The 26970-nt window shown below is 42.0% G+C and overlaps 1 protein-coding gene across 8 annotated transcripts in view; it reads right to left on the bottom strand.

Annotated features, from left to right (window-relative positions):
- The window catches only part of MAP2K4 (mitogen-activated protein kinase kinase 4), a 180413-nt gene that overhangs the window by 102967 nt on the left and 50476 nt on the right, over positions 1-26970 (bottom strand). For 4 of the 8 annotated variants that reach the window (XM_032803759.2, XM_032803783.2, XM_032803776.2 and 1 more), the window contains one exon: positions 4836-4868. The exons of the other annotated variants lie outside the window; for them this stretch is intronic. In XM_032803759.2, coding sequence (XP_032659650.1) covers positions 4836-4868 — 33 coding nt within the window. The remainder of the gene's footprint in view (positions 1-4835; positions 4869-26970) is intronic. 8 annotated transcript variants of the gene reach the window in all.

Genomic DNA, 26970 nt, shown 5'->3' with positions numbered 1-26970 from the left:
TCGCTCCATCTCTACACCACTGATTCCTGAGGAAACACATGCATGGCCACCTCCCAGAAACACCATCTCTAGCCACCATGGATCGTAGAGCTCTCTACACAAAACATCCACACACGGATGAATATAAGCTGTCAGAACAGTATCCCTATTATGCCACAGCACAACTGGCGCTGACTCTGCTGCCTTCTATACTCACACCAACTATTTCAAATTGATGACAAGATATATCTCCAGATCAGTGCACTGCTAGTCACCCGCAGGCCCCACCAATTATTGCAATATTTTTATGGCTGACCTGGAACAACGCTTCCTCAGCTCTCGTCCACTCCGCCCCTTCTCGTTACCTATGTACATTATGACATCTTCATCTCTAGACCCATGAAGGAGACGCTAGAAAAATTCCACCATATTCAACAACTATCACCTCACCATCAAACCTCAGCCTGACTAATCTACATTGAGTCACTTTCTAACACCACGGTGCAAATAATGTGGTCACATTAACACCACCCTATATCGAAAACCTACCACCGCTATGCCTACCTTCATGCCTCCAGCTTCCATCCCGGCACTCACACATCCATTGTCCACCAAAGCACTGAGTACAAACCGCATCTGCTCTAACCCCTCAGACAGAGACCAACACCTACAAAATCTACACCAAGCATGCTCAAAAACTACATACCCGCGACGAGGAATTAGAAACACATCAACAAGCCAGACATTACCCAAAGCTTCCTACTGCAAGACAAACCCAAGAAAGAAACCAACATGATCACTGGCATTCACATACATCCCCCAGCTAAACCCCTCCACGCATCATCAGGAATCTACAACCCATCCTGACAATATCCCCACATTCTTCACAGGTCTTGGGTGCCGGCCAATCCTTGTCCCAACAGCACAACTGCACCTAAACTATTTCACACCAGCAACTGCACACCTACCATCGTAACTCATAGCTCAGGAACCAATCCATCCAACAAAACCTCGATGCCAACTCTGCCAATATCTACACCACGACCCCTCACAGAACCCAACCAGCTCAGCCACACCATCACCGGTTCATTTCACCTACAATCCATCAAGATATACGCCATCATATCAGCAATTGCCCCTCTGCTATGTAAATTGCACAATGACATTTCTCTACAGACAAGATAAATGACACAAATCAAATATTAGAAGCGCAATATACAAAACTGTAGAGACACTTCAACCTCCCTGGCCACACTATAGCAGACCTTATGGCCATCCTGCAGCAAAAAAACTCAGACCAGCCTTCAAAAAAGACTGCTGAGCTCATTTCATCTGCAATTACACCATCAGCTCAGACTAAACAAAGACTTTGAATAGCTGCCAATTACAGAACCAGTTTCTCCTCCCTTGTTGTCACACGCAACTGCTATAACAGCCTCATCCTCCCTGTTGAACAACCTCTTATCTCTACTTGCTGCTAGCATATAATACCTCCCCTGGAAATTTCCACTACATGCGTCTGACGAAGTGAGTATTCACCCACGAAAGCTCATGCTCCAAAACGTCTGTTAGTCTATAAGTGCCACAGGATTCTCTGCTGCTTTTACAGATCCAGACTAACACGGCTACCCCTCTGATACTTGACACCAATGGACTGTAGTTTCCTCAGGAAGTCAGTGGCATCTTCAAGATAGCTAGGAGTGCTAGCAGCATAGGGCCCGAGGAGATAGTCTACATAGCCAGACAATCCTGCTGTCAGGGTGCTGCCAATGCCTGAGACGACAGGGCATCCAGGATATCCAGGTTTCTGACTCTTGGGTAGCAGATAGAATAACGCTGGTCGGAGTTCTAGGGGTGTGTGTGTGCTTTTTCAGGGAGTTTCTTGAGCAAATGGTGTAGTTTCTTTTGGTAATCCTCAGTGGGGTCAGAGGATAATGGCCTATAGAATGTGGTGTTAAAGAGTTGCCTAGCAGCCTCTCCTTCATATTGTGACCTATTCATGATGACGACACCACCTCAGCCTTTTTTATTATGATGTCAGATTTGTTCCTGAGGCTGCGGATGGCATTGTGTTCCGCAGAGCTGAGGTTATGGGGCAAGTGATGCTGCTTTTCCACAATTTCAGCCCGTGCACATTGGTGGAAGCATTCTATGTAGAAGTCCAGTCTGTTGTTTCAACCTTCAGGAGTAGTCCATGCAGAAGCCTTCTTTTTGCAGTGTTGGTAGGAAGTTTTCTGTGGATTACTGTGCTGTTCAGAGGTGTGTTGGAAATATTCCTTGAGTCGGAGACGTCGAAAGTAGGATTCCAGGTCACTGCAGAACTGCATCATGTTCATGGCGGTTGAGGGGCAGAAGGAGAGGCCCTGAGCTAGGACAGACTCTTCTGCCGGGTAATACTGTTGGGTGAGTTAAGAGAACCACTGCTGTGGCCCCTTGTGGCATGTAGTAATTTAGATAGTTTAGTGTCCTTTCTGCTTTTTCTTATCCTGAAGGACAATACCTCACTCTCACAGATCTTGGGAGACAGGCTAGTCCTCGCTTACAGACAGGCCCCCAACCTGAAGCAAATACCTGCAACCACACACCACACAACAAAAACACTAACCCAGGAACCTATTCTTCCAACAAAGTCTGTTGCCAACTCTGTCCACTTATCTATTCAAGGGACACCATCATAGGACCTAATCACATCAGCCACACCATCAGGGGCTCATTCACCTGCACATCCACCAATGTGATATATGACATCATGTGCCAGCAATGCCCCTCTGCCATGTACATTGGCCAAACCGGACAGTCTCTATGCACTTCAGCCTCTCTGGTCACTCAATTACGGACCTAAAAGTCTCAATTCTTCAACAAAAAATCTTCAAAAACAGACTCCAAGGAGAAACTGCAGAACTGGAATTAATTTGCAGACTGGACACCATTAAAGTAGGCTAGAATAAAGACTGGGAGTGGATGGGTCATTACACAAAGTAAATACTATTTCCCCATGCTAATGTTGCCCCTACTTTTACTCACACCTTCTTGTCAACTGTTTGAAATGGGGCATCCTGATTATCACTACAAAAGTTTTTTTTTTCTCCTGATGCTAATAATTCACCTTAATGGATTACTTTGTTAGAGTTGGTATGGCAACAACACCCATTTTTTCATGTTCTCTGTGTATATATATCTTCCTACTGTATTTTCCACTGCATGCATCCGATGAAGAGGATTTTAGCCCAGGAAAGCTTATGCCCAAATAAATTTATTAGTCTCTAAGGTGCCACAAGTACTCCTCGTTCTTTTTGCTGATACAGACTAACACGGCCACCACTCTGAAATCTGGAAAGCTTGTCTCTCTCACCAACAGAAGTTAGTCCAATAAAAGACATTACCTCACCCACCTTGTCTCGCTAATATCTTGGGACCAACATAACTACAACTACACTACATAGTACCACATCAGTAATTTAAGGGCATAAAACATTACAATGATGGTGTAATTATTCCAAACACAAGCATTACAGAGTCGGGACATTAAAATTAAAGGTTAAAGTTAAAAGAAATTCAACATTTTACATTTGGAAATGTGCACTTAGGACACCCAAACAACCTTAACTCTATCCTGCACTGATCTCATTCAACACCCATTCAATTACAATAACACATTTTAGTGTTTGTGGTCTACAATTGGATTAGCCAGATTTTTAAAGACATATTAGGTTGATTTAAAAAAAAAATCCTTCTCTCGTGGTGTCACTACAGGGCAGAGATAAGGATGTTTGGGTGTCTTTATCTGTGCATTCCCACACCTTAACATGCTTGGATTTCTTTTAAGTTCAGTCTTAACTCTGACTTTTCTGGCTCTGTAAGGCTTTGTTTTGGAATAGTTGCCACATCTCTGTAATGTTTTTACCCTTAGTTACTCATGTATACTTCTAACCTTAACCCCATTTTAATGAAGGATTTGTCTGGAAATGTCTGTGTTTTTCAAATTACTAAAGATGTCATGTATGAACTCCACACAAGGCACTCAAAGGGAATGCTGCCATGTGCAAGTACTAATATTCTAAAAAGTTGTAGTATCAATCTGAAATCAATTTTCTATTTTAGGGACTTTTAGGGACAAATTCACTGGGCAGATTCACACAGTGTATCAGTCTATCAAACTGGATTTACAATGGTTTTGCATCATCTGAGCAGTGGAGAGTGAGGGAGGGAGAAAGAATGGGGTTGTACAGACAGAGAAGGGAAGGGAACATAGGCATATGTGTAGGCCTGGGCAGGAGTAGGGCAGTTAGGGAAGGGGGCTGTATTAAGTAGCCTGTGCTACATGATAGGGAGATGGGGGTGCCCAGTTCCTGAGTCCCAGTGTCTCTATGCTTGAAAGGCTGCTTCTCTGCTCCGGTCCCAACTCCCCTAATAGTGCTACCTCAGCATGCAATGCGGTCTAGGGAGCAGTGCTGTGGGGAGCCTAACAGTAAAGGATTTCTTTTTGTGCAATGAACAGTCAGAGGAAGCAGAACCTAGAATTGATCTCTCATTCCCCAAGAAGATAAAGATATGTCTGTGTGAGCCTACAGAAATCTTGTCACATTTGGTGATGAAAAAATTACTAAGTGGGACCTGTACGTAACCGTATATCCCTCTTTCTAATGCCCACTATTTTAAAACACCTCTCTATTCCAACAACTATCTAAAATGTTTCTGTTGGCTCTCAGGGAGCCTTTCATTCATATTCCTAATTTGTCCATATTCAAGGTAGCAAAATGAATAAATGGTTCCAATTAACTGGATTTCAGTTAATTTAATAACACTGCATTTCCAAATCTTTGCTCTTAATAAAAGAGAGTCATTTTCACACTTACTTGATTCTGCTGAAAAAGTGTCCAAGTGGACGTCTGTAAATTAAGGCAGAGAATAATTTACACTGAGCTCACATACACCCCAGTCTGTAAATCTCTCAAGGGGCTTGGCTGGAGTGTACTTTATTATATACAGTACTTGACAAAGAATGCATAAGGCATTAATTGCATAAACATTTTAAAATTTCTAGAAGCTTTATCATTTTTCATTAAGGGATGAGGACTCTCTTATAAGGGGGCCGTCCTCAGTAAATATGCAGGGTGACTTAGGGACAAAATAATATGAGGTTTGATATAAGTTACTTAATATGGAAAGTCAAGAATGCTGATTTAAACACAAAACTCAATGTAGACTTTTACACTGACATCTTCTTTGGGAGGGGATTGTTTCTCTCTAAGGAAGGCAAAACAGTACACCTAGGCTTTTTACCTTATACTTTTTTCACACATTAAAATTTAACAAATAAACCTTCTGCTGTCACAAAAACCAAAGGCATGGTGCAATCTCATCTGTGTGCTTTGAAAAGGGAGCAAGAAGCAACATGAGAGAAAGGGTGGCTCCAGAAGCTCCAGGTAGCAGTCCCTCACCAAGGTCAGGCAGGGAGTACAAGGTGCCTCTCCTGGAGGCATGAGGCCCCTAAATTTGGGTCCATCTCTCTCCGTATTGTATTGCAGATATCCTAGGGAGGTGATAATTTTCTGCATTGCTTGGATGCCGCTAACTTTCTTGATCAGCACTTGATGCATTTTCCAGAGATTCTTTACCATAGTTCAGAGGGCACCGCACAACATCCTGCATTATGAGGTATGTCTGTATAATGGACTTCAGTTGACAGAGCCTATTTAACTCAATGCAAGCTAATCCAAGGCAGTACATCCACATTCATAACGCATTTATATTTCAAACCAGAATAAGCTCTTCCAATAAGCACTTTAATACTCATATAATTGCATCTGCAATAGCGGGGTTTAACTATGCCAGCATAATTAAAGCTGCAAAACTTGAGTGTAGAGACAAAGTCTGAGACTCTAACCCTGGTCTACACTAAGAACTTACATTGGAATGTTCACCCTGAGAAACATAGCTGTCCCGACCTAACTCCAGGTGTAGACCTCTTGGGAAGGTGGAGGTGGATTACCTACATCAGTGGCTCTCAGCCTTTCCAGACTAGTGCACTCCTTTCAGGAGTCTGATTTGTCTTGTGTACCCCCAAGTTTCACCTCACTTAAAAACTACTTGCTTACAAAATCAGACATAAAAATGCAAAAGTGTGGAAGCACAGTATTACTGAAAAATTGCATCCTTTCTAATTTTTACCATATAATTATAAAATAAATCCACTGGAATACAAATATTGTACTTACATTTCAGTGTATAGTATATGGAGCAGTATAAACAAGTAATTGTCTGTATAAAATTTTAGTTTGTACTGACTTTGCTAGTATTTTTTATGTGGCCTGTTGTAAAAGTAGGCAAATAGCTAAATGAGCTGATGTATCCCCTGGAAGACGTCTGCGTACCCCTAGGGGTACACGTACCCCTTGTTGAGAACCACTGACTTACACTGATTGGAGAAGCCCTCCTGTTAGCATAAGTAGTGTCTACACTAAAGTGCTACAGCAGCAAACCTGCAGCAGAGCAGCTGTGACGCTGTAGCAATTTAAATGTAGCTATGCCCTAAGCTCTGACCAAGGACTCTCTCTGACTATGGTCATGCCAATCATACAAAATTTTGCTGACCTAAGTTATGTCGGCATAGAGCCACGGCAGGTATTACATAGCTTTTGTACGCGTGCACACTTTACTCCTTGTGTCGTTGATGCACATTCTCACCAAGAGCAGTGCACCGGGGGTAAGTATCGCACTGTGCAACTAGACACCATCCCAAGCAGGCTGTTTTGGAAGGGATATAAACCCTCCTGCTTCAGGGTTTAAATCAACTCTACTAGGGTTTAGGATGAGCGTTTCATGATGGCAGACTACACCATAGCTGCCTACTGTGGGATTTCTGGTACTGGCCATTCTCGAGTCTGGCAATTGCCACAGGCTTATTCCCCTCTATAGCTATAGGAGGGAACTGAGGTTTCCACAGAATTTCCATGAATGCTATCTGCAGTTTAACCTGCCAAATAGACATACTTGATGTCACTCCATTGTCTAACTGACCTCATGGTTATAAAACTTCTTATGGCTACAAGTTCTCCCTTTTAAAATGTAACAGAGAATGTAGCCCACATTCTCAGTAGCAGCCCTGGGGACTTCAGATGTTTAAAAGTCAACGTATGTATTACTAATAACGTCATCATACATTTTAAAACTTTCCCCCTTGCTCTTTTATGTATGGCAGGTCCTGCTCTATCCACTGTGTGTTAATTCTTGGCAGGTATTTACTGACAGTGATTATCTCATCCCTTAGTCGCCTTTCCTGTAAATGATGCAAATTCAGCTCTTAAACAAGGTACAATTTTCTACCGATTTTATCTTTAACTATTTTTATATGTCATAGAACCCTAAACTTCATGCATTGTCCCAGAAGTCCTAAGTACTATACAGGAGGAATAATCCCTTCCCTAGTCTTACAACTTCCCTTTAAAGGCAATGGACTGTGATATGATAGGATCTTTCCATTTCTAACTGCAGCAACAATACATCTAAATAGAATACTTGTCCTTGTAAAGGCATTATCACATTATAGATGATATAAATGAATGTATTTACTCCAACCACTCTCAGTATCCTCCTCAATGCAGTTCTCTCTTACATTATCTAATAGGTGTTTATTGGAAACTAAGAATCTTGATACCTAAACTTTCTACCATTTTACATAAGGTGATACGTAACAGTCAGCATGGATTTGTCAAAAACAAATCTTGTCAAACCAATCTGATAGCTTTCTTTTACAGGGTAACAAGCCTTGTGGATAGGGGGAAGTGGTAGACGTGGTATATCTTTACTTTAGTAAAGCTTTTGATACTGTCTCGCATCACCGTCTCATAAACAAACTAGGGAAATACAACCTAGATGGAGCTACTATAAGGTGGGTGCAAAACTGGTTGAAAAACCATTCCCAGAGAGTAGTTATCAATGATTCACAATCATGCCGGAAGGGCATAAGAAGTGGAGTCCCACAGGGATCAGTTCTGGGTCCGGTTCTGTTCAATACTTTCATCAATGATTTAGATAATGGCATACTGAGTACACTTATAAAGTTTGCAGACGATATCATGCCGGGAGGGGTTGCAAGTGCTTTGGAGGATAGGATTTAAATTCAAAATAATCTGGAAAAACTGGAGAAATGGTCTGAAGTGAATAGGATGAAATTCAATACAGACGAATGCAAAGTACTGTACCCCATTTAGGAAGGAACAATCAGTTGCACACATACAAAATGGGAAATGACTGCCTAGGAAGGAGTATTGCAGAAAAGAATCTTGGGATCACAGCGGACCACAAGCTAAATATGAGTCAACAGTGTAATGTTGTTGCAAAAAAGGCAAACATCATTCTGGGATATATTACCAGGAGTGTTGTAAGCAAGACAAGAAAAGTAATTCTTCTGCTGTACTCTGCTCTGATTAGACCTCAACTGGAGTATTGTGTCCAGTTCTGGGCGCCACATTTCAGGAAGGATGTGGAGAAATTTGAGAGTCCAAAGAGCAACAAAAATGAGTAAAGGTCTAGAAAACATGACCTATGAGGGAAGACTGAAAAAATTGAGTTTGTTTAGTCTGCAAAAGAGATGACTGAGAGGGGACACAATAACAGTTTTCAAGTATGAAAAGGTTGTTACAAGGAGGAGGAAGAAAAATTGTTTTTCTTAACCTCTGAAGATAGGAGAAGCAGCAATGGGCTTAAATTGCAACAAGGGACGTTTAGGTTATACATTAGGAAAAACTTCTTAACTGTCCAGGTGGTTAAGCACTGGAATAAATTACCTAGGGAAACTGGAGAGTCTCCATCATTGGAGATTTTAAAAAGCAGGTTAGACAAACAGCTGTCAGGGATGGTCTAGATAATACTTAGTCCTGTCACAAGTGCAGGGGACTGGACTAGATGGCCTCTCGAGGTCCTTTCCAGTTCTAGGATTCTAGGATTCTGTGTGTGTCAGATCTTTCTTGCATTTATCCCAATTAAACTTCATTCTATGTGTTCTATTTTAGTACCTTTCCAAGAGCCTATAGAACTTTAATTATTTTCCATAGTACTAGCTTTGCCCATTAGCTTTGGATTTTCTGTGAATTTGATTACTATTAGACGGTAACCTGAGACATTTGTATCCATGACTCAGAACGAGAACAGAATGGCTTACTGCTGCCTCCCAGGTGCCAAGACAAAGGATTTGACAAGAAAAGCAAAGGATATCCTGAGGAACACTGGGGATTTCCACTTACTATGGGTCACACGGAAACGAACAATACAAACAGAAGGTTACAGGATACAGCAGATAAAGATGCTAGGGATTTATTAAGACAACTGAAGACAACGCAGGTGGTCTTCTTAAGGGTCATTCTGGTGCCAAGTGCAAGCAAAAAGAGAAGGCTAATACTAGAGACCAACCAATGCATAAGTCAATTGTGAGGGGGGATTTCAGATTTGGAGATCATGAGGTTTCCTACTTGGGATAAGAGTCTTGAACATATGGGGTATCTATTCCAGGGTTCAAAACCAGCAGGGCTTATTACATGGGGTAAGTAGAAAGGTCATAGACAGAAGCTTTCACTCAAAATTCTAGCATGCACTTCTAATCTGAGTAAGTCAGAGTCTGGAACAAAATAAAACCAAGAGGAATATTAACAACAACCCTCTCTGTCTCTGGCAGTGGGTCCATCTGGCACTACCCTCCTCAGCCAGGTTCCGTTCTCAGCCTTCTATTACTGTATGTTATTTTCTACCTTCAACCTTAACTCCCACATCCCCCAAATGAAAGGCAAGAAAACTGTTGTGAGGATCAGTTCCAACATCTATAAATATCTGTCCAGAACTTTACATTTTCTTAGTATATATTTATTATTAGTCCGACAAAAATCTTCATTGGCTGGAAGATAAGATTGCTTGAACCATGAAGACATCACTGAAAACCAAAAGATATTAAATGAAAAATTAACAGTTGTATTACAAGCACATAACAAACTTAACATTCTTCTACACTATGTACATAAAGAAATGGATAGCAAATATTCTGTAAAACATACAAATTAATTAACAAGAGACAGCTTTAACTCCAATTTACAGTTTGTACTTTGGGGCTTGAAGTCAAAGAAAAAACCTCTCTTGACATCACAGAACCAGTCCCCTGCTGATGTACTGTTTAATCCATGAGTAACAGTATGTAAAAAATTTAAAAACAATGTAAGAACACTATGTATTTGACATATACATAGTGTTCTATACCTTGGGATTTTGTGTAATCTGACTAATACAGTGACAGGATAAGAAGCATAAAATATATACTGTAATAGTAATGATAATTAAAATATTTTCTTTGCAATTTATTAGAAAATATATTTGTAGCATTTACATCAGTAGATAATTTGTCAGCGGCAAGGCTGTCTCATTAATACAATTTTTTATTAATTTTTGTGTCTTGTTGAATAATTTGCTGTTTGTTTCTTTATATACAGAGAGTAAATAAACCAGTACGGCATGTCTTATGTTTATCATTCATAATAACTTGATTTTTCATTGCTCATATTTTAATTTTTTTCCAAATATAGGAAATGAAAAAATTCAGTTATTTCTTTATTGGTCAACCAACCTTATCTTCTAACCTACCAAGTTTTTCACTTGGATTACATTTCCAAAAATTAAATCCTGACCCCACTGAAGTCAGTTGGAGATTTGCCATTCAATTTGACAGAAACTGGATTTGACTTCATATGTTTTACAGGCTTTTTAAAAATCAAATGAAAATTTCACAAAATTGGTTTAAGTATGTAGATCAGACAGAGATAATTTTTGTGAACCAGCAGATTTCCACCTTAGATTGATGCCATTTTCATCTGTAAGTCCTCTTCTTCGTCACTTCCTTTGCAAGAAGGAAGAGGAAAGTCTTGTCCTTTAAGGTGTTTCAATAAATGAATTGCAACCCACATTAAATAAGGCATGCACCCTCCTCTGCACATTATACAGTCGCTCCTAAACATGTCAGATTGATGTTGTCAACTTTAATTCCACTTTATATTTTTTGTAGAAACCTAAAGAGCCGGCATACCTATCAGCTGGCATAAGTAAAATCTGTGAATAAGACTGTAAGTTAGTTGTGAGTGTTCCGATATTTTGGAGACATCACTGTTACACTAAGACATTGAGCTATACCTATTCAGTGTGTGTAAATGTAGGCTACACGTTAATTTGATTTTGCATATTATTTTTGTGGAAAGATTTTTTTTTTTTTGCCTTTTTCTTCAAAGAGAGAGTTCTGCACGTCAAAAATATAGTCTACAGGAACAGCTTTGTTTCTGGATCAACTATGCTGTTCTTCAACATAGGGACTGAGCTGGATCAGAGCTGCAAGCTTTGCTGAAGACCATTTTCACATAACTCTCATCATCTTTCTATCCTCCTAATCTCCATTTTCTGATCCCTTGCCTCTTCAAAAACAACCGTGTTTATAATGTGTTGGGAAACTGGCCTGGTTAGTATATCATCTTCAATTAACTCTGAGTGAGAGGAATGCTGAAACCTGTTTCATGGACCTGAGTACCTGAAACCTTCTGTCATAATAACTCTTGCTGGGAAACCCCTCGACCCATTTGCCTGAATCATGGGGTCATATTAGTTTCTGTGGTGAAAAGTGTCACTTTGGAAACTGTATAAAACACAGAATTTGCCGTTGCTGGTGTAGTAATCAGTACATGGAGGAGGCAAAAGATCAGAGCCGCAAAATAACAAAATATTACAGATTTGTTGCTAAAGGGCTCCAAAAAAAGTGAGACACCTCATTCAAAACTGTGAAGTGGTATTATTCTGTATGTATGAACCTGACTTGCAACAAGCCAATATGGAAAATTCAAATACTTTGACAATTTTAATGCACGTTTTGTTTATGGCCACTTTTCAGACATTCGTTAAAGACTATCTTTTTCTTTATGTTTATTTTTGACTGGACTGTTAAAGCCTTGTATGATCCAGGATTACATTCACTTCTTATCTTCCCTTTCTGCCTAAGTATCATTTCATTTTATTATATCTTCCTTTTAACATAAAAGAGAGGGTTTCTGATAAGCATTATGTTAAGAATGTTAAAGTTAATAACTCCATTTGTTTAAATTTACAACTTTCAATTTTCTGGGTGCCACCTTCACTTTTACTTAGATATGTCAATGACAGCAAAAGGGAAGCACTAGGTACACGTATGGTCTTGTAATAATTATCAGGAAAAAACAGTTTAAAGTGATACAGTTATGGCAGAATTTTTATTTTAACTATGAAGTCACTACTGCTCCACCCTAATTATTGGCCTCTCTTCCTTTCCATGACGCAGGCCTCCAAAGGTTGCAATTTTAGGGCTTGGCTACACTTGCGAATTACAGCGCATTAAAGGAGCCCCGAGCGCACTAGCTCACTACCTGTCCACAATGGAAAGGCATGTAGATCGCTCTGACTCCACAGCTAGAGCACTCCTGGTACCCCACCTCAGCAAGTAGAATAATGTTTGATGCGACTCCATTGGAGCGCCCCAGCATCAGTGTGAATGAGATGTTGCATTACTGCGCTCTGATCAGCCTCCTGAAATGTCCCATAGTCCCCTTAAGTCAAGTGGCCACTCTTGAAATTGTTTTTGATATGCCCTTTGAAAGCTCCGGCATGCTTATCCGCTCCGAGACAAAGCAACCATTACAGTGGAATGCTGTGTGAGAGAGAGAGGGGCGGGGGTGCGGGGAAGGTCGGCTGCTGTTGGAACTTAAAAGACAGCATGCTGACATGCTCTCAGCCCCAAAAACCCACTTTCTCTCCCCCCACATACACACAACACACTCCCTCTCAAACTCCACCCCAGCCCCCATTTGAAAAGCACATTGCAATCACTTTCATGCTGGGATAGGACCACAATGCACTGCTCTCTGTGGCTGTGGCAAGAGCTGCTAATGTGGCGACGCCATGCACTTGCAGCTGTCAATCTGGACAGACTATAGCGCTTTCCCTACTGCGCTCTACGAAGGCTGCTTTAACTCAAAGTGCTCTACCTCTGCAAGTGTAGCCATGCCCATAGTCCTTCATTCTGAACTTGCCTCCTCCCATATCTCCTTTGTCTGTAAGTCTGTCTGTCACCACCTTTATTCTCTGGTGCCACTGATTTAGCTCCACTGGTTGGTAGTAGCTGTTGATGGGGTGAAAAGTATGTGCTAATACCAGCACCCACACACATATAAGATTTAATTAGGTATGAGAGAGTTTAAGACCAGACAATACTTACCACAAAAATACCTCACTTTTGGTTTAACACAGGAAACAGCATAAACCTCTTAACTTAAATGAGAGTGTGATTTACATGCCAGGACCAACATTATGAAAAGTGACCAGTGATTTTGGGTGCCCAAAACCTTAAAATAAAGGGATATTTTGAAGACAGTGCTAAGCACTCACCAGCTGAAAATAAGTCTCCTTTTGGGGCACTCAAAAAGCAAAGCCGCCAAAGTCAGTAGTCACTGTGACACTGGCAAAAAAGGTGCCATATCAGGTCAGAACCCAGGCCACTTTACCTGTGTGTTAGTATAGATCAAATTGTTAAATGTATAAGTGTGTATTCAGATATTTAAACTTCATGAAAACTAGTGGAATGTTACTTGTATTGTTTTCACTTACCTGTTCCTTTTATAATAGCAAACATTTACATTGTGTGTATCCATATAACTAAATAACCCATCACAGAAATCTTGTGAAATGCTAATGAAGGACTTAAGAACTTTAACAGAAAATGCTAATTTCAAAGCAAGTGGCCATTATGTGTGATGGTCGGAGGTCAAAAAGCTAAGTGCATGCCTCACTCATCATCATCAAAGGAAAAGCCCACACGTGTAGAGAGACACTGTCAGTTTGCTTCTGCGTGAAGAGACTATAAATATGGATTCAGAGACAGATCCTTCATCTCTGGACTATATGAATTCTAGCAGGGCAAAATAACTCTTGAACTAGAAGACGAAGATCTCCAGAGTTATTCTGGGTAGCCCTGAGAGACTTTTGGGAAACTGGAAGATTACTACATCTCTGCTAGTATTTGTAATTATAGACCCTGACTCAGCTGTACATATATTTTACCTGCTTTATCTTCTCAATAACGCTCACTCTTTTTTCTCAGCTAATAAATCTTTAGTTTACCATAGAACTGGCTGCCAGCATTATCTTTGGTGTAAGATCTGGAGTAACAAAAGATCTGGGGTAAGTGGCCAGGTGCTTGGGACTGATGTATGATTTTTGGTTTAAATAATCGTTTATCACAAAGTTCAGTTTGTTTGGGTGACAAGATAAAAGAGTCTGATGGGACTGTCTGTGACTGCATGGTAAGACTGGTCTAGTGTTTCAGGAGTTCACATTTGTTACTGGCTTGGTAAAATCAAATTATAGCACATTCCAACAGTTTGGGGTATCTGCCCTCGTTTTCTGACCGTCGGCCCTGAGATAGCCACACACAGTTATGAGCCATTCCAGACTGTGGGACAGTCACTACTGAAAGTCTTGGCCCACTTCTTCTAAATCCACATTCAGAATGGCCATCTGGGCCTGGCTGGTAGCATCATTGTTGTACATCATCTCAGACTGACATACAGCTGTGATCTCATCATCTAAATAGGAGAAAAAAATCTCCAGCCAGTGAGGCATGACAGGCAATAGGGCCAGTGTAAGTGGATGGATGTATACAGCTATTTTTTGCCTTTGCACCCATTTCACATAAGGGAGAGAAGAACATCTCTTTTTTAGTATTATTGGCTATTCCAGCTAATATCTGTAGCACCAATTTCCCCTTTAAACCTGTGAAAACTCCACCCCCATTTTTCTTATATTAAATTAATACTACATTTTAATAAGAGCTTTTATTCATTCTGCTAGTACTTTTACTATGTTGTTCAGCAGCTTGCATTGCATTGCAAAGGGGGAACTGCTGTGAACACAACTGTTATAAAATCCATTAAAGAGAGTGCAGATCTTTCCATCTATGGGAGGTTTTTTTGGGTCTGTCCAACTTGTTGAATGAACAGCTCTTTCGCAATCCAATCACTTTGCCCATAGTGAGAGGCACACAGTGTTTGTTGTAATTTGCTGCCTTCTGAGAATGGAGTCCTGGTTTGGAGTTTGTATGTGTGAAGATAGTAGAAGACACAGCCAGCATCCATAAAGTCTGCTCAGCACAAAATACTGGTCTACAAAGGAGAAAAAAATTGAATTTGAAGCATCTTCTACAAAGGAAATAAAACCATGAGGGAGTGGCTGAAAGCAGGGTGGGTACATCGGCAGCAGCTACAGCTGAAGTGGGTGTGCTGGCAGTAGTGGCTCCTAATGGCAAACAAGGGGCAGTAGCAAGCCTTTAATCTGCACCATACTATACATTATAGTCAAATTTCCTTCACAGATTACTGATTTCACAGATTTTTCAAGTCACGATTTGACCGTCAGTATACCATGGGCCATAGAATTTCACCCACTTACCCCTAGGTTAAACCCAGTAATTTGTGTTTGCCTAAAGTAGATCTTTTCAAAGGCATCCTGTCTAGATTTGAGGACATCAAGAGATAGAGAATCCATCACTTCCCTTGAGTTGTTCCAATGGCTAATCATCCTTACCATTAAAATGTGTGATTTATTTCTAATTTGAATTTGTCTGGCTTTAACTTCCAGATACTGGTTCTTGTTATGCCTGTTTCTGATAGATTAAAGAAAGCTTTAATATCCAGTATTTTTTCTCTGTGAAGATACTTCTGCACAGTGATCAAGTTACAGCTTGATAATTTTGATAAGATAAACAGATTGAGTTCTTTAAATGTATCACTGTAAGGCATTTTCTCCACCCCTCAATTATTTTGTGGCACTTTTCTGTATTCTCTCCAATTTTTCAACATCCTCTTAAAAACATGGTCACCAGAAATACACACAGTATTCCAGTATCTGCCTCTGAAGGGTATGCTTGTGTTCACTTTAAATAAAATGTGATTTACAGGGTACTTATGCATAGCAAAGCATGCTGTGGCTCACTACCCTAGGAACATTCTAGAGAAGGCCAGGGGGAGGAGGGTGAGCGCAACATGTGGTGTGGAGAAGTATAAGCATGTGATGAACAAATCTATATATAGAAAGGTTAAATATGATTGGTTAGAGGTTTGTGTTATGTAACTTGTTATGTAACTGCCATGTGCTATAAAACAACAATGGGAGGGGCTCCTTGCTGGAGGGACTGTGGCTGATTTTTGTACCAGGGGCTCTCCCTCTGTGCACATTGAATAAAGTCTTGTTGAATTGAACTGAATCGAATCAAACTGAATCAAATCGAAGACCCTTGATTCTGCCCAGCATCTGACTAACTGGGAACCACAAAATCCCAACACCTCCCAATGCAGGATACATAGGTAAAATCACCTCCCTACTCTTAATTACTCTTCCCCTGTTTATACATTCAAGCAGTTTTTGCCACAGCATAACACAAGCAGCTCACACAGAGTTACTTGTCCTCTGTGACCTTGCAATCCTTTCCAGGGTCCTGCCTTCCACGGAATAGTGTCCCATTCTGTAGGAATGGCCTATATTATTTGTTCCTAGATGGATAAGCATTCATTTGGCTCTGTCAAAACACAGCTTACAACATTCTATTGCCTGTGTTATGTATGAGGTCAGACTGGATGATCACAGTGATCTCTTCTGGTCTTGGAATTTATGAATGATCCCGACTGCGCGATATGACAGCCTTGTCTTTAATGTTATTTACCATTCTGCTAATCTGTGTCTCATCTGCAAATTTTATGAGCAGAGCTTTTATACCAGCTTCCAGATCATTGATAAAAATATTGGATAGCCCGAGGTTTAGATTAGCGATTCTCAAATGCAGCCACATGCAACCACCATGGCCATATGCAACTACCAGGGGATTTTTCTGCGGCCATGACAGGCTCCTGGGTGGAAATGGGGTCCCACCATCAGGTTGGCATTGCAGCAGGCCCCTTCCTGCAGCACCCAACTGTTGCTCCTGGCTGCCTTGGTGTTTGCTGGCACTGCCAGCAGGGGATCAAGCACCCTGCACCATGCAGCCTCTTGGCAGGTCCAAGAAACACATCTGCAGATACATGGGGACAGTGTATGTGCTCAGCAGGGTTCAGACTTAGTGTCCCCTCTCTCCAGTGCTGTACACTTCTAGAACTCATCTTTACCCTGATCTTTCCTCTGCTGACATCTGGATTCAGACCAGAATTACGCCAACTCCCCCTTACATCCATCCAAAAGTTCTACTTTTTACAGTTCAGGTGGAGGAGGTGAGTGTCAGAAAGCTGGCACACACTCTTAAAACCGAGGCTCCCCAAACTGTGGGGCATTCCAGTCCTCATGGGGAGCAGGATGTGAGCGCCACCCAGCTCCACTCCTGGCTCTGGCTGCTGGCCCCGCACCCAGGGCTCCACTTCCATCCCTGTGCCCCAGATGTTGGCCTCAGCCCCTGGCAAAGGCTCCAATCCTGGCCGCCCGCCTGCGGCAAGACCCCAGCTGCCAGCCTCAGCCCCCGGCTGAGGCTCCGCTCCCAGCCCCACAGCTGCCCTCAGCTGTGGCCTCAGCCCCCTTACCCCTGTCTGCATCCCCACTCATGAGGTAAAAAGCTTGGGGATCACTGCTCTAAAAGATGAGAACAGTGTCATGTCTTAGTCATTCTAGTCACCAACTCTGACTCCAATTTCTCTCTGAAACTTATCCTCTAGGTTTTTAAGAGCTGCTTGTCACAGCTTCTTGGCCTCAATTGTTTCCCAGCAACTATCCAGGTTTGGTTGCTTTATTTTTGGTTGCTTGATTGTCTGTTTGGAGGAAGAAGGGGGTTTCAAACCCCAAGACTTCCCTCAGCTCTGCTCCAACTCCATGTGGAGACACCGCTCAGAACTAGCTCAAGGAAAGACTGTCATCACCAAAATCATATTCTTGCTGCATAAGGGTTTTCTTGGAGGTCTACCACCCAAGTATGTGTCCGGATTCATCCTGTTACAGCTCTCTAACACAGAGGTCTCCAAAGTGGGGTGCATGCAAGACGATCCACTGGGGGGTGTGGCAGGAGGCGCGCTGCCGGAGGGGGGGGGAAAGGGGCGGCCAGAGGAGGGAGGGAACGAGCGAGCAGGGAAGCTGCATCCCTTCCCCCTCGCAGGCAGGGGCACCCGGAATGCAGGGGCTTTAGGGGCTGCAGGACCCTGGGCTAAGGGGTCCCTGGGGACCTGGCCTGCAGCTCAAAAGCCCCTTTCGGAATGCAGCCCTGAGTCCTCCGGCCCGTGGAGGAGCAGGGGAAGCTGCACAACCAGCAGCCAGAAAGAAGCGGTGCCTTCCCCGTCAAAACTGCCTGGACAGAAGTGGCCGCTTCTCTCCAGCCGCTGGCCATACAGCTGCCCCTGCTCCTCCTGAGTCCTCTGGCCCGTGCTCGCAGGGCCACATTCCAAAAGGGGCGTTAGAGCTGCAGGCCAGGACCCCGGGGCCCCCTTAGCCCAGGGCCCTGCAGCCCCTAAAGCCCCTGCGTTCCGGGTGGCCCTACCGGGGGGTGGGGTGGGGGAGACTCCCAGAATTGTGGCCATGGGGTCGGTGCTGCACTGCGCAGAGCCACCTGCACACACCCTGCACCAAACAGGAGATGCCCCAGGTAAGTGCTCGGCCCCTCCTGCCTGCCCAAGCCCTGAGCCTCCGTGCCCTCCCACACCCTAACTCCCTCCCAGACCCCGTACCCCCACCCTGAGTGCCCTCTCGCACCCTAACTCCCTCCCAGACCCGCACCCCTACCCTGAGCGCCCTCCCACACCCTCTCTCCCAGACCCTGCACCCCACCCTGAACCCCTTCCTTCCCCCTAACCCTAATCCAGACCTTCAAATTGCTGTAACAAACTGTTAAACCAAGATTTTCAGAAATAATGAGGCATATGCAATCACATTGTTCTAAAAATAATAATAAATTATTTTTGAGAGCAAAAAGGGTTTTTGTGCCTTTAATAAATAAAATACTACAAAAATTATTCTTAAAATATTGTTTATTTCATCTTTATCTCATCTTTTTTTAATTTCTATTCTTGTATGTTTTATAATGTACATAATATATTAGTATAGTAGTACATGTATATAATTTATACATAAATATACATATATTGGGGGCGCAAGCTCAAAATTTTTTACTGATAGGGGTGCACGATCAAAAAAGTTTGGAGACCACTGCTCTAACAAACAGCCCTAAGCAATATTGCTGCTGGCTTTACTTATAGTCTATCTTGCAGGTGTGTTTCTAGTGGGGTCCTGCAGGGATAGTTTTTCAACCTATGCTATAATATTTTTATCAATGACCTGGAAGAAAACAAAATCATCACTGACAAAATTTGCTGATGACAGAAAAATTGGGGGAATAGTGAATAATGGAGATAGGTCATTGATAAAGAGCCATCTAGATCATTTGGTAATCTGGGCACAAGCAAACAATGTACATTTTAATATGACCAAATGTAAATGTATACAACTAGGAAGAAAGATTGTAGGCTACACTTACAGGATGTAGAATTCTATCCCAGGAATCAGTGACTCTGAAAATGATTTGGAGGTCATAGTGGATAATCAGCTGAACATGATCTCACAGTGTGATGATGTGGACAAAAGAGCTAGTTCAACCCTTCGATACATGAACAGGGAAAACTGGAGTAGGGTTATTTTGCCTCTATATTTAGCAGCAGTGTGACCACAGCTGGAATACTGTGTCCAGCTGTGGTATACGCTATTCAAGGACGATGGGGATAAACTGGAGGGAGTCACAGAATAGCCACGAGAATGATTAAAGAATTAGAAAACCTGCCTTACAGTGACAGTCTCAAGAAGCTCAATTGGTTTAGCTTAACAAAGAGAAGATTTAAGTTGTAACTTGAGTACAGTCTACATGTATCTACATGAGGAACAAATATTTAATAATGGGCTCTTCACTCTAGGAGAGAAAGGTCTAACACGATCCAATAGCTGGAATTCGAAGTTGGAATTCAGACTGGAAATAAAGCATAACATTTTAACAGCAAAGGTACTTAACCACTGGAACAATTTACCAAGGACTGTGGTAGATTCACAGATTCCATGGCCAGAAGGTACCACTGTGATCATCTAGTCTGACCTCCTGTTTAACACTGGCCATAGAAATTCCCCCAAGTAATTGCTAAAGGTTTATTTCAGAAAATAGCCAATCTTGATTTTAAAATTATCAGCAATGGAGAATCCACCATGACCCTTAGTAAATTGTTATAACGGTTAATTACTCTCATAATTAAAAATATATGCCTTATTTCCAATCTGAATTTGTCTAGCTTCAGCTGTCAGCTATTGGATCATGTTATACCTCTCTCTGCTAGAGTAAAGGGCCATTATTAAATATTTAACATCAGAACATAAAAACAGCCATCCTGGATTAGATCGATGGTCCATCTAGCCAAGTACCCTGTCTCTGTCAGTGGCTAGTGAGAGATGCTTCTAGCAGTTGAAGGTCTAGAGACACCCAGAGCATGGGGTTCCATCCCTGAGCATCTTGGCTATTAGTCATTGATGGTCCTATCCTCCATGAATTTTACTAATTCTTTTCTGAACCCAGTTATACTTTTGGCCTTCACAACATCCCTGGCAACAAGTTCCACAGATCGACTACATTATGTGAAGAAGTACTTCCTTATGTTTGTTTTAAACCTGCTGCCTATTAATTTCATCAGGTGAACCCTACACCTCTTGTGTTATATGGCAAGGTAAATTGTTTCCAGTGACATGGATTCAAGAACACCACACAACAGTGAACACTTCAGACATGTCAGAAAAGAGCTGAAAGAGAAGAAAGCCCAGGTGATCTTTTCAGAGAATTCTTCTTGTCTCATGATCCAGGGAGGACAGGTGACAGAAGATACTGGAGATTAACTGTTGACTAGGTAAATTGTGTAACGGGGTTCAGATCTGTGGAACATCAAGGTACCTTCTAAGGGGAAAGGGAGCTGTATGGTTTGGACATTCTCCATCTCAGTAGTAGAAGATCCAACGTTCTGGATGATCGAAGCCAAACAAGTCAGAAGGGCCTTAAACTGACTACAAAAGGGGAGTGTGTTAAGGGTGCAAACTAGGCCTGTAAATTAATCACAGTTAATTCATGTGATTAACTAAAAAAAATTAATCACAATTAATTATGAAACAATAGAATGCCAACTGAAATTTATTACATTTTTTGGATGTTTTCTACATTTTCAAACATACTGATTTCAATTACAACACAGAATACTAAATGTACAGTGATCACTTTATATTTATTTTTATTACAAATAAAATTTTACACTGTAAAAAAACAAAAGACAGTGTTTTTCAATTCACCTAATACAAGCACTGTAGTGCAATCTCTTCAACTTGAAAGTTGAACTTAAAAATGTAGAACTATATAGAAAAAACCCCTGCATTCAAAAAATAAAACAATGTAAAACTCCATTCCATCCTACTTCAGCCAATTGCTCAGACAAACAAGTGTGGTTAAAATTTGCAGGAGATAATGCTGCCCGCTTCTTGTTTACCATGTCACCTGAAAGTGAGAACAGGCATTCGCATGGCACCTTTGTAGCCTGCATTGCAAGGTATTTACATGTCAGATATGCCAAACATTCGTATGTCCCTTTATTCTTCGGCCACCATTCCAGAGGACATGCTTCCATACTGATGAGGCTCGTTAAAAAAATAATGCATTAATTATCTTTGTGACTGAACTCCTTGGGGGAGAATTTTATGTTTCCTGTTCTGTTTTACCAGCATTTTGCCACGTATTTCATGGCATAGCAGTCTCAGATGATGATCCAGCAAATGTTTGTTTTAAGAACACTTTCACAGCAGATTTGACAAAATGCAAAGAAGGTACCAATGTGAGATTTCTAAAAATAGATACAGCACTCTACGGAAGGTTTAAGAATCTGAAGTGTCTTCCAAAATCTGAGAGGGACGAGGTGTGGAGAATGCTTTCAAAAGACTTAGAAGAACAACACTCATATACAGAAACTACAGAACTTGAACCACCAAAAAAAAAAAATCAACCTTCTGCAGGCGGCATCTGACTCAGATGATGAAAATGAACATGCGTTGGTCGACACTGCTTTGGATCGTTATCGAGCAGAACCCGTCATCAGCGTGAACACGTGTTCTCTGGAATGGTGGTTGAAGCAAGAAGGGACATATGAATCTTGAGCGCATCTGGCATGTAAATACCAACAGTGCAATGTGAACGCCTGTTCTCACTTACAGGTGACATTGTAAACATGAAGGGGGCAACATTATTGCCTGCAAATTGTAACCAAACCTGTTTATCTGAGTGATTGCCTGAAGTAGGACTGAGTGGACTTGCGGGGTCTAAAATTTTACATTCTTTTATTTTTGAATGCAGGGGGTTTTGTACATAATTCTACATTTTTAAGTTCAGCTTTCATGATAAAGAGATTGCACTGCAGTACTTGTATTAGGTGAACTAAAAATATTATTTCTTTTGGTTTTTTACTGTGCAAATACTTGAAATCAAAAATAAATATAAAGTGAGCACTGTACACTTTGTATTCTGTGTTGTAATTGAAATCAATATATTTGAAAATGTAGAAAACATTCACAAATATTTAAATAAATGGTATTCTATTATTGTTTAACAGTGTGATTAATCGCAATTAATATTTTAATTGCTTGACAACCCTAGTGCAAACTCTAAGCCATGTAACCCAGAATCAGTTATTAATGTAATAAATCAAGGTGTTAAATGACAAAGGTATAACTCATTTCAGTAAATCAATTCTAGGGCCTCATTAATAAACAGGAGGCATAGCAAATTCTCATTGTATGAGAAAAATCTGACTAAGTTGAGGATTCATGGGTTTAAAACCAGATGGATTTAAAACCAGATTTTAGTCGTCTTGACCTGCTTCACAACTGAGACCACATAATTTCACCCAGTGATTCCTACATCTGCTCAATAACTTGTGGTTCAACTAGACTGCGGGCACCGTGTTGGGGACCCCTGAACTAGACTGTATAAAAGAAACATCCGATTTCAATTTAGAGACACCAAAAATTTATTACATCTTTGATAATTCGGATGTGACTGAAATGTCCAAATCACTTGTTACAACTTATTTAGAAAAGACAAAATGGATAAAAAAGATAAGAGTGACACTCTATACCATAGGGCTATTAGCTACAATAGAGTTATTGACAATTCAGGAACACAGGTTCTTGAATATTTAGGGATCAGTTTTCTATCTGCTAAAGCACGAGATGGGGTATTGGTGGGGTTTGCTGCAGGTAACCAAATCAGACTAGAGATCAGGACGCCACTTCCCAAGGCACCTTGCGACCACCTGTCCTTATTGTGAGGACATCTTGTCTATGAGGGCTGTGGATCAGCTCCCTAATTCTACAGCCTCTGGCAACACAAACATTGCCTCTCCGGCCTCCCCAGGCTTTGCTTTCTCTGTACACATTAGCAACAGGGGCACATCAACCCCAAGTCTTCTGGAAGTCTTTCTGGAGTGCCCAGTCCCTGTTCCACTGACCACTCACAGAGCTCTCAGATTCACTACTCCCAAAGGAGAAGTGCACATCGGCGTACTAGTTTAACTCAGGATCACCACTCCACTAAACACACACAGCACTTAGAAATATTTCTAGTGAAAACAAGAATAAAAGTTTATCATCAAAGAATAGAGATTCAAATGACAGTAGGAAAGAATATTGGAAACAAATGGTTACATATAAAAGAAAATTATAACACGCTTCTTAGAGCCTAAAAAACATTAGTCACAAGACACTTCCTCACTCCCACTTGGCAGCTTAACACTGGGAAAAGGCCTTGGGGTTTCAGCCACACTGGCTGAAATACCCCTAAGATCAAGCCCACTGATGGCTTGTCCTCAAAGACTGAAGGATACCTTCAGACCAGATCTTTTGATCTTCACCAAAAACGGGGTTCCAACTTTCACCTCTGCCCCATTGGGTACCTCCTCCTGTTAATTTTCTTCTGAAATCTCTGCAAGCTCTTCATTAGCATTTGACTTGGTATGCTAATAGACTTTTATCGTGAGTGTGATGGGATGCCCACCCCACACGAGGCCTGACGGGGTAAATCACACCAGTTAACCTATAGGCTGCACCTGGCAGAAACTGCTGAGGAAGTCCAGCTGGGAGAAGAGCTGGTGGGGTTTATAAAGAGAGGAAACTGGCCATAGACAGGGGGCTGCAGTGAGGAAACCTGACATCACGTTTCCTGATACAAGGGGGAAGAGCAGGAACCTGTAGTAATAGTGTTGGAAGGAGTCTAGGGAAGGAGCAGTAAGGCCTGGCAGAGTAAAGCCCAGAGCTGCTTGACTTAAGGGTCCCTGAATTGGAACCCAGTGTAGAAGGCGGGCGAAGGTTCCCCTACAAGCCACTGTAGGAGTGGCACACTACAAACTACTGGAAGGAGGCTGGAAGCAGACATTGCTAATACCCCAGAAGGCGGAAGAACTTTAATGTGACTTGAGCAGAGGGTTCAGCCATGAAAATGAAAGCACTGCAGCTCCAGGAGCATGAGAGGCCACAGAGTGAGTGAGTGAGATGATGGGCTGAGCAACCACAGGAAGGAGCATCAGACCAGACAGAAAGCCAAGTAGCCCAGAGGAGCCACAAAGAGGCTGTCTGACCACCAACCAGTGTTACAATGAGACACACAATACATGATTCACCAGCGAGATAATTGTCTCCCATCTCATATTTGAAGAGGTGTGTCTCAAGACACGCTACCTTTACCTGTCCTGCCTTTAACTACAAAATCTGGAGAAATGGAGGTTATTTATTGTAACTGGAGGTTCTCCGAGGTGTGTAGTCCCTATCTGTATTCCACATGTGGGTATGCATATGCACCATGAGCTTAGTACAGAAATACGTCAAAGCGCTGTCTGTTGACCCACATGTGCACCGTAGATGCTGTTGTGCTCCTTATTGAAGGCACAAAAGTCAGTGTGAGTTGACACCTCTCCAGTTCCTCTTCTTACCACAATCCAACCAGATCTGAAGCAGAAGGGATGGAGGCCCGCTAGTGGAACACAGATAGGGACCAGATTTCGAACTGAACTGAACCTCCAGTTACAGTAAGTAACCTCCATTTCTTGTTCAAGTGATGGTCTCTATGTGTATTCCACATGTCTGTGACAGGCAAGCAGTATTCAGACTGGAGGAGGGTGCAAGGAAGGTGGCAGTAGAGATGCTTGTAGTACTGCCCTCCCTATGGCTACATCTGCAGTTGTTGCTTGGACTATGGCATAGTGTGTCATGAACAAAAGGACAGAACTCCAAGTTGCTGCCCTGCAAATGTCCTACATATAATCTTTCTACTATGGCAATAAAATTCTTGGAGATTTTCTAATGGGTTTAGTTCTCTGCAGATGGAACACCAGGGCACCCCTGACGTTCAGGGAGTGAAGTCTATTGTCTTTGGAAGAAGCATGAGGTTTCTTGAAAAATACAGGTGGGTGTATTGTATGATTGTTTCGGAGTTCCACATCAATCTTGGTAGAAATTTGCGGTGTAACCTAAGGAAAATCATCTTTGTGAAACACGGTATAGGCAGAGCCTGCCATAATGGCTCTAGTTCACTGGCCCTGCCCAAAGTGATGCCACTAAGACTTTCACCTTCATGGCCAGGTGGGTCATGGCACAATTTGCCATAGGTTCAAAGGGCAGACCTCCGAGTGTTGACAGGACATGGCAGCATGGAATAAGTTTACTGATTGGTGGGAAGCTCCTGATCAAGCCCTCCATAAACTGTACGGTTACTGGGTGCGTAAAGACACAATGTCCTTCTATCAGAGGAAGAAAGGCACTAATCGCTGCTAGGCGTCCCCGCAGAGAAAATAGAGCTAGACCTGCAGTCTTTAAGGAGTGGAGATAGTCTAGGAAACTGGAATGTTCATGGTATCTAGTGACTTTTGGTGGAGTCACGCCCAGGGCGAAAAGCACCTCCATTTAGCTAGGTACCAGAATCTAGCAGAATCCTTTCTACTTTAGTTGAGGATTTCCTGAATGGGTCAGAGCATGAGTGTTCTATTTCCGATGCCCACTCAAACAACAGGCCATGAGGTGATGTAAGCCCGGGCTGGGGTACTTGATTTTTCCTATTTCCTGGGAGATCCAGAAAGAGGTGGATCCTGATAGGTCAGTGTACAGACATCATTAGAAGTTCCATGAACCGGAACTGTTTGGGTCAGTAGGGTGGTAGAAGGATGATGGTGGCTCTGTCACAACAGATCTTTCCTATGACGTGCAGTAGTAGTGTTACAGAAACAAAGGCATATGTGAGGCCATCCGTGCAGGAAAGGATCACCCCCAGAACAATACAGGTGAAGTTTTCTGTTCATCTGGGACAAAGAGGTCATGTAATAGAGTAGTCCACTGAATAAATATCTTGGTTAGGACTGTGTCGTAGATCTCCCATTTGCGGTCTGAAGAGAAACTTCTGCTTAGTTTGTCTGTTAGTAAGTTGTGAACACCTGGGAGGTATGTGGCCTGTATTGCGATGTGATTTCAGATACACTAGTATCTGAAGTCTGACTGCTTCCAGGTATCAGAGAAGAAATCTCATTCCTCCTTATTTGTTGATATACACCACCATGGTGACATTGTCCTATAAAAGAGCGAGCGTATACGGGGAAGGAAGGCCTTGCATGCAAGGTGGACTGTCCTCAGTTCCAGTAAATTTAGGTGCAGCCTGAGCAGCGTGGTAGTCCAGGTGAGTGCTTCCAGTACCCATGAGTGGTCGATTCTGAAATGTTTGCTGAAGAAATTCGCCACTGTGTTCTGTAGTCCTGGTAGACAGACCACTGAGATCAGTATGAAGAGTGATATAAAACAGTTCCATAGTTTTATGGATTCGTTGCACAAGGACTAGGACCTTGCTCCTCCTTGCAGATTGATATAATGCAT

The sequence above is a fragment of the Chelonoidis abingdonii genome, chromosome 13 (genome assembly GCF_003597395.2).
Source record: "Chelonoidis abingdonii isolate Lonesome George chromosome 13, CheloAbing_2.0, whole genome shotgun sequence".
NCBI classification, from domain to species: domain Eukaryota; kingdom Metazoa; phylum Chordata; order Testudines; family Testudinidae; genus Chelonoidis; species Chelonoidis abingdonii.
This window is presented reverse-complemented; position numbering and strand designations above follow the sequence as displayed.